This window comes from Mus pahari, chromosome 20, assembly GCF_900095145.1.
Source record: "Mus pahari chromosome 20, PAHARI_EIJ_v1.1, whole genome shotgun sequence".
NCBI classification, from domain to species: domain Eukaryota; kingdom Metazoa; phylum Chordata; class Mammalia; order Rodentia; family Muridae; genus Mus; species Mus pahari.
In genome coordinates, this window is record NC_034609.1 from 29,945,267 (window position 1) to 29,954,191 (window position 8,925).

Sequence of the window (8,925 nt, forward strand, 5' to 3'; positions counted from 1 at the left end):
TCGAAACACCAAAAAAAAAAAAAAAAAAAAAAATTACGGAGATTAGAAATAGCACATGTCACTGAGGGTGTTGAGATACACCCATGGTGGGTGTAGGACAGGCCCTGGGCACCAGCAGAGAGAGAGAGAGAGAGAGAGAGAGAGAGAGAGAGAGAGAGAGAGCCCATGCATCAAGCGTGTGTGTACTACATACTGACATACTGTGGAGCACCCAGCCGGAAGTTCTGCAGAAACCGAAATAGGTTGCAGTCCCTAGGGAAGAGCTGACGAGGGAGGAATAGGTTCGTATTCCCCGAGCTCAGCAGCAGGTTCCTGGAGACAGGAGAGGCTCTCTTCTTTGGAGTGATCTGGACTGCCCACCGCTTGGCTTTTCAGCTGAGCGTTTCAGAAATGAGTTGACCAGAGATGGCCAATAACCGTAATTCTCACTACTAAAATACTGGTTTTTATTTGTTTTCATTTTTTGGTGACAAGATCTCCCCCCTGTAGCCCAGGCTAGCCTCAAACTTGTGGTCTTCCTGCCGTAACCTCCCGAGGACACGCCTGCACCAACACTGTTGGTCTCACTGTATAGCTCTGGCTAGTCTGGACCTCACCATGTAGATCAGGCTGGCCTTGGACTCACAGAAAATCACATCCCCCCCCCACACACACACACACCTCCCGTAGCTGAGATTACAGGTGTGCACCACCGTGCCCAGCTTTTAAGTCTTCAGTTTTGTTGTGTGGTGAGTTTGTTTGTTTGAAACATGGTCTAACCGTGTAGCTTTGGTCGGTCTAGAACTTACTGTGTAGACCAGGCTAGCTTAAACAGTCGGAGCAAGATGAAAACTTGGCTTTTTCCTTTGCTTATACTTAGAAGCAGTTGATCCAGGTGCCAATGGGGTTTCAGTTAAAGGGCAAGGACCCTGTCTTGGTATTCAGCTGTTTCAGCCTCTGTTCCCACAGTTAGCTCTCGTGGCTGCTGGAGCCATTACATTTAGAGTGTGTGCATGTGTGTGGGTGTGTATGTGGGTGTGTTTGTGTGAAGAACAACATCGTTACTGTTTAAGACAGACTCTCCCTACTCCATAGTCAAGGCCAGGCTTGAGTTTACACACAGCCCTCCTCCTTCAGCCTCCTGAAATTGGGGATTTCAGGCTTGAGTCACCAGCTACAAGTACATTCTTATTTTTAAAAATTAACTTCCGCCGGTCGTGGTGGCTTACGCCTTTTATCCCAGCACTCGGGAGGCAGAGGCAGGCGGATTTCTGAGTTCGAGGCCAGCCTGGTCTGCAGAGTGAGTTCCAGCACAGCCAGGGCTATACAGAGAAACCCTGTCTCGAAAAAACAAAAAACAAAAAGCAAAAACAAACAAAAAAAATGAACTTCCTCCAAACTTGTATGTATCCCGTTATCGGAAGTCACTGCCATGTTCACCCCTGAGCTGGAAGAATGAGAGATAGTGTTTGTCCCCAGGGTCTGTGACCGGCCTAACCTAAGTGGGTTCTGGGGAGCAGGCTGCCACCCAGCAGAGGAGAGAGACCCTTCTGGTGTGCAGGGCAGAACTTCACAGGGTTCCAGAGCCAGCAGCTGCCTCTGGGCTGAGAGGGAAAGGTGCTCAGTGGTCCCCTCTCCCCGGCAGGCACTTCTGTGATGCAGGTGACAGCCACAGATGAGGACGATGCCGTCAACACTTACAATGGGGTGGTGGCTTACTCCATCCATAGCCAAGAGCCGAAGGAGCCACACGACCTCATGTTCACCATCCATAAAAGCACGGGGACCATTAGCGTCATTTCCAGTGGCCTGGACCGAGAGGTGAGTAGCCTTTGGGAAGGTACTACCCTCAGAGTGGAAGCCTGTGGCTGCCCCAGGATCAAGGCTGTGTCACCTGGATTGGCTTGGCTCCTGTTGTCCCATACCCTTTGAGCTAGTGGCCTGCTACCCAGCCTGCTGGCTAGATCCCCTGAGGGTGAGGAGGCAGCTGTAAAAACCGCGGGCTTTTGAGCTTTTCTCATTTCCTGTCCGAATGGCTCATTTAGTTTGCGTGTCGCCTGGATTTGTCCCTTGTGGGCCACAAAGTAGAACTAGCTCCGTGGATATTGGAATTACCTTCTGTTTCCTAATTAATATCTTTGCCTAGATGCTTGCTCCAAGTTCCTGTGTGGAGCAGCTGAAGGTTGGGTAGTGCCTGGGTTTCCCCAGGATAGCCCAGGAGGGCTATTGGGCTATCTACTGCCCCTCCCTCTCCCAGTCATATATAATTGTCCCTTCCCTGGAAGTGGGTAAGGGGTGAGCCAGGGAGGAGGGGCTGCTGCTCCCATCTCCGTACCCCAAGGCGGTTTCTCGCTTTGGACCAACTGTGAGCTCTTTGCTTCTTTCTCCCCTAGAAAGTCCCTGAGTATAGACTGACCGTCCAGGCCACAGACATGGATGGAGAGGGCTCTACCACAACGGCAGAGGCCATTGTGCAGATCCTTGATGCCAACGATAATGCTCCGGAGTTTGAGCCGCAGAAGGTAACGCCCCTTCCTTCCTGCGTGCGGCATCACATGAGGGACTGAGGTTGGCTGCTTCTCTGAAACCGACCCACGCTACCACCAACCGAGTCCCGGTCCTGTCGCTTGCCGACTGTGTAGCCTTAAGTAAACTGCCTAGCCTCTCTGGGCCCAGTTTCTTAATCTCTGAAATGGAGATAATGATAAATACTGGATCCACTGTTCTGACGTTTTGGCAAAATGATCTGTGGACAGTTCTTTTCAGTCTTCAGGTGATACAAGGGCTTGGTGTGGAAATGTGCCTACCTCATATCTGTTCTGCCCATAAGTACTTACATAGCTCCTGGGACAAGAAGCTCAGTGCCAGGACTGGAGAGTGGGCAAGAACCCAGATGGCCTGAGTTTGATCCCCAGGGTTCACATGGTGGAAGGAGAGAGCTGACCTTGCCCTTGGGACTTTTACAAATTTACCACGGCATCCGTACTCACCCCCACCCCCAACCACAGCCCCAGCACCCACATCCACCCCCTGCCCCATTCCTACATGCAGTGCAAAAATTAGAGAAAAAAAAATCTCGAATCAGTTAAGGTGACCCGTACCCCCGTATGTGTTTACAGATCTAGCTTTGGAATGTTATCTAAGCCTCCTTAAAAATTAGCCTTGGGACATGGCCCTGATCATGAAGTGTTTGCTGTGCAAGCCTGGTACCTGAGTAATGGTGGCCCATACTCAACTCCATTGTTGGGGTGGTAGAAATGGGGTTCCTGGGGCTTCCTGGCTTGTGTCAGGAAACACGGTGGACAGCTTCTGAGGACAGTAATTACCTGAAGGTGTCCTCTCACATGCCTGTAATTACAGTGTTGGGGGGGGGGTTAATGACAGGAGGATCAGGAATTCAGGGTCCTCTTCCACCCCATGTCAAATTCAGGTCTAACCTGGGCTACATGAGATTATCTTAAAAAAAAAAAAAAAAAAAAAAAAAAAACTAAAACTTTTGAACCAAAAAAAAAATTCCCACGTCTGTTACCTGCCCCCAAACTTCCTGACCAGTGCCCCAGCACAGTGAGGCACCTGTCCTTGTCGTTATCTTCTTCTTGGAGCCTCTGCTCTCCGCCAGGTAGGTGGCTCTGCAGAGCTGGGGTGTGTGCACCTAGACTGGAGAGAGTCCCAAGCTTCAGGCCCCCCTGGAGAAGGAAAGTTGGTCTGGAATGTGTGGCTCTGTCCTGAGGGATGGCTCCTGGCTCTGCTCTGATCTCGCTGTGCCCCGCCCCTCTCTCCCCACAGTATGAGGCTTGGGTGCCTGAGAACGAAGTGGGCCATGAGGTACAGAGACTGACAGTGACTGATCTCGATGTCCCCAACTCGCCAGCGTGGCGTGCCACCTACCACATCGTGGGAGGTGACGGTGGGGACCATTTCACCATCACCACTCACCCAGAGACCAACCAAGGCGTCCTGACAACCAAGAAGGTAAGTCTGTTTGGGCCTCTAGGACACAGGGATCCCTCCTGCTCCAGGCCACTTCCCTTGGGCCACTCCCTGGGGACTGCACCAAGACAGTGGCTCCTGGTACCGCCCATTGCTCTTCTGCCGAGAATCCCTTATTTGGGTTTTTGAAACAGGCTCATTAAGGATTTTGTTTTATTGAAGGGGTGGGTGGCGGTGTTCCTACAGGTTGGGATAGTATGGCGGTATTGGAGATCAAGCTCAGGGCCTTTTTCTTTTCTTTTTTTTTTTTTTTTTTTTTTGGCTTTTCGAGAGACAGGGTTTCTCTGTGTAGCCTTGACTGTCCTGGAACTCACTCTGTAGACCAGACTGGCCTCGAACTCAGAAATCCGCCTGCCTCTGCCTCCCGAGTGCTGGGATTAAAGGCGTGCGCCACCATGCCCGGCGCCTTTTTCTTTTATGGCCTTCTTTTTATCAGGATACAGAGCAAGATTGAGTCAAAACATTTTTGGGAACGGGGCCTGGTTGTTCACACCTATGAGCCTACACATTAGAGGTGAGGTCAAGGTCATCCTCAACTACTGAGACCAGCCTGAGCTGAAAACAAAAAAGCCCAAATGAGTAAACGCTTGAAAAATAAAACCGATCCTTTGAGAGACAAGTTCATGGACATAATGTCACATGTCTGAAACCCCAGCTTTTAAGATGCTTGCTAGGCTGGAGAGATAGCTCAGGGGTTAAGAGCCGCCACCTGTTCTTCTGAGAGTCCTGAGTTCAAATCCCAGCAACCACATGATGGCTTGCAGCCATCCGTAATGGAAATCTGTTGTCCTCTTCTGGTGCATCTGAAGACAGGTACAGTGTACTTACATATAATAAATAATAAATCTTTAAAAAGACATTTACCATGTGAGTTCAAGGTCAACCTGAGCTGTACAGTGAGACTAGTTCAACAAGAAAAGATAATAACAATAATTGATGGTTCAAAAATATGGGCCTGTTTAAAAGGTTTAATCTCTGGTCTCTGGCTTAATCCCACGTTTCAGCACCAAACATCAACGTGGCCTGATGTGGGCACTGTGCCAGACTTGCTTACTAGCATCGGAAGGTAGAAGCAGGAAGATTTAATGAGTCTAAGGCCTTATCTCAAAGGAAACTGAAAAAGGGCCCGCCCTGTGTTTGCTTTCTTTGTCTTTCTAGTTCACAGTAGAGAATGACTTAGTGTGAGTAGTTCTAAAAACTGTCTCAGCCAGGTGCAGTAGCATTGAGGAGGCAGAAGCAGGATGATCTCTGAGTTCAAGACCAGCCTGGTCTACAGAGGGACCTCTAGGACAGCCAAAGCTTCATAAAGAAACCCTGTCTCAAACAAACAAACAGTACCAGACCAGCCAGGACTATATAGTAAGACTATCTAAATGAATAAATAGAGCCGGGCCTTTAGTCCCAGCAAGCAGGAGGCAGAGGCTGGAGGATCTCGGAGTTCGAGACCAGCCTGATCTACAAAGTGAGTTCCAGGACAGCCAGGGCTGGGGTGGGGGGAGGGAAAAGAAGGGGTGGGGGGAGAGAAATTATAGAAGGAAAGGTTTCTGAGTGTTTTAACAAGTGAGCTACACCAGAGAGCCCAGAGGCTTGCATTTATTTGTCGATCATTCCAAGTGCAGTGGATCCCGTGCGCTGGCCTGGTGACGCATGATCTCTGCTGGCATTCAGAGTTGTGAATAAACAACCGAAACGGGCCTGAGCAACTTCAATCACAAGGCCCCTTCAGAAGCGGCCTTCCTTGAGAACTCAGCCAATTATTAAAACCACACCAAAGCTTGGTTTATACATTAAGCATGTTCTCGGCTCTAATTACAAACAGGTTTCCCACTCCAGCGACCATGGAAGCGACCGTATCAGGAAGGACACAGGGGGGGTTCCTTTGTCTATAGCATCGGTGCAATACAGCATCCTACCCAGGGGCATCATAGTCACATGCCCCACAGGCTCTCAGGCTTCTCCTGGGGAACATCACTACCCCATTGGGTACTGCTAGGCCTTGCTAAGCTTTTGGGGTGGTCTGAGAGACTCCAGTAGTTGTTCCCTTAGGAAGCAGGATTTGGTCGGGGGTGGGGGGGGGAGGCAGCTGCCAGAGCCGTGGTCCCTTTACTGTGTCCCTTCTGATGCCCACCAGCCACCTCACCAAATGCTGCCTCTCAGATTCTTCTCTCCTAGGGTTTGGATTTTGAGGCTCAGGACCAACACACCCTGTACATAGAAGTGACCAACGAGGCTCCCTTTGCAGTGAAGCTCCCGACGGCCACTGCCACCGTGGTGGTCCACGTGAAAGATGTCAACGAAGCCCCTGCGTTTGTTCCACCTTCCAAGGTCATTGAGGCCCAGGAAGGCATCTCTATTGGGGAACTGGTCTGCGTCTATACCGCACAGGACCCAGACAAGGAGGAACAGAAGATCAGGTACCTGGAGACTGGGCACCAGGTTGGCTTGTTCATTCGTTATAAAGTTTGTTCTACACTGTTGCCACCATTTTTGCACCAAGCCCTTCCTGTCTGCCGTACTCAAGGCTAAAGGTTCTGCAGTTGGTCTGAGGAGGCTCTAGATGATAACAGAATCCTACGGATGCTACCTGTGACTCTTCTCAACCTCCTTTCCAGCTACACCATCTCGAGAGACCCAGCCAACTGGCTTGCTGTGGACCCAGACAGTGGTCAGATAACTGCCGCAGGCATCTTAGATCGTGAGGACGAGCAGTTTGTGAAAAACAACGTCTACGAAGTCCTGGTTTTGGCCACAGACAATGGTGAGAGCTTTCACCCAGCCCTCCCACAGGCGAGCCTGTGGTACGTAGACATATGACACAGCATATTCCCTCCTTAGCAGGGAATGGTGGCAGGGAGAAATGACAAACCAGTTTGTGTTTAAAGGCCTGACTGTCATGATCCTAATTTTCTAAATCCCAAAAGATGGGCAAGGTGTTGAGGACTCCCTTTTCAACCCATTTTTAGTTCACTAAACTCTGAATTGGCCTGTCGGCTTCTACTGATGATTGATTGACAAGGACTGCTGGGAATACCACAGGGCAATGAGTGGTGTTGTACCATAACCAGGGGAGATTATACTGTTCTACCATATGCTTGACATTTAGCGAACCAGTGCTTTGAGGCAGGTTTATCTGAAGCTTCTTGTTCTCCAAAGCTGATCAGTAGATGATTGGTCTAGCTTGAGGTATCCAGTAGGTTTTACTCTGTGATTGATTATAATGGCTGTCTGGATGTAGTAGCTGCAGCGGCATTGTGATTTGTTAGTAATGTCTGCTGTGGTCAAAGATTAGAGTGTGGGTATGATTGCCAAGTATTTGCCATTGCCAGTTTGATGACAGTGAAGTTAATGCATGAAGGGACTCAAGAGGGGGGGATAACTGGGTGGTGACCAGGAGCCACGTGGAGGCTGATTGAGTAGGTCTTAGGGGAACTTAACATTGGTTCATTCACCAAGCAAGATGCTGAGAAGAGATTGTATATGTAACTGTAAACAGGAAACCCTCCCACCACTGGCACTGGGACCCTCCTGCTAACACTTACTGACATCAACGACCATGGCCCGATCCCTGAACCCCGGCAGATCATCATCTGTAACCAAAGCCCTGTGCCTCAAGTGCTGAACATCACCGACAAGGACCTGTCCCCTAACTCCGCCCCTTTCCAGGCCCAGCTAACACATGACTCGGACATCTACTGGATGGCAGACGTCAGTGAGAAAGGTAACTCTTGTGGTAGCAGGGGGCTGTCAGTTCAGTTGGGCAGGTGTCACCCCCACAGTAGGACCCACACATCCCTGTTCTGGCATCTGTGGGACACAGAATTGTGGTCTCAAAAATGGCCACCAGGTGACCTTCCTTAGCATTATATGTCTTTGAAATTCCTCAGGAGCCCTAAACAAATAAACAGAGCAAGGCATGACTGCACTTAATCCTAGCACTCAAGAAACTAACAAACGGGCTGGAGAGATGGCTCAGTGGTTAAGAGCGTTGACTGTTCTTCCAAAGGTCCCAAGTTCAAATCCCAGCAACCACATGGTGGCTCACAACCATCTATAATGAGATCTGATGCCCTCTTCTGGAGTGTCTGAAGACAGCTTCAGTGTACATAGATATATAATAATAAATAAATCTTTTAAAAAAAAAAAAAAAAGACACTAACAAAAGAAGCAGATTTCTGTGGGTTCAAAGTCAAGAGGGCTGGAGAGATGGCTCAGTGATTAAGAGCACTGGCTGGCCTTCTAGAGGACCCAAGTTCAATTCTCAGCACCCGCATGGTGGCCACAACCACCTGTAACTCCAGTTCCAGAGGATCGGATATTCTCCTCTGGTCTCCACAGCACTGGGTACACACATGGTGCACAGATGTACGTGCAAGTAAAACACCTATACACATTAAATAAAACGTAGAAGTTAAAAAAACAAAACCAAAAAGCACATGTTGCTCTTGGGGAGGAGCCAGGTTCGATTCCTGGCACCCACATGGTAGCTCACAACTATATGTAACTCCCATGTCAAGGGATCTGACATCTTTTTTTGACATCCATGGGGCACTAGGCACACCCATTGTGCACATACAACATGCAAGCAACATGCACATACCATAAAATAAATATCTGTTTAAAGATAAACAACCAAGTTAAAGAATAATGAACTTTTATTTCTGATTTCTTCTTCTTTTTTTGGTTTTTCGAGATAGGGTTTCTCTGTGTAGCCCTGGCTGTCCTGGAACTTGCTCTGTTGACCAGGCTGGCCTCGAACTCAGAGATCTGCCTGCCTCTGCCTTCTGAGTACTAGGATTAAAGGTGTGAGCCACCACTGCCAGACTTAAAATATATTTTGAGGCAAAGAATGGTCTAGCAGCTGATGATACCGAGAATATTGGTTCAATATCACATGACTTCCAGAGTCTAACATTTTACAAATACTGTCATTGCTTTCTTCTTTTTTTTTTTTTTTTT

General features: G+C 49.0%; 1 protein-coding gene across 2 annotated transcripts in view; it reads left to right on the plus strand.

The window, feature by feature from the left end:
- Cdh3 (cadherin 3) overlaps positions 1-8,925 on the plus strand; it is a 45,219-nt gene that overhangs the window by 27,574 nt on the left and 8,720 nt on the right. For both annotated transcript variants that reach the window (XM_021220141.1, XM_021220140.1), the window contains exons 7-12: positions 1,625-1,800; positions 2,373-2,501; positions 3,766-3,951; positions 6,142-6,383; positions 6,582-6,727; positions 7,463-7,687. In XM_021220141.1, coding sequence (XP_021075800.1) covers positions 1,625-1,800; positions 2,373-2,501; positions 3,766-3,951; positions 6,142-6,383; positions 6,582-6,727; positions 7,463-7,687 — 1,104 coding nt within the window. The remainder of the gene's footprint in view (positions 1-1,624; positions 1,801-2,372; positions 2,502-3,765; positions 3,952-6,141; positions 6,384-6,581; positions 6,728-7,462; positions 7,688-8,925) is intronic.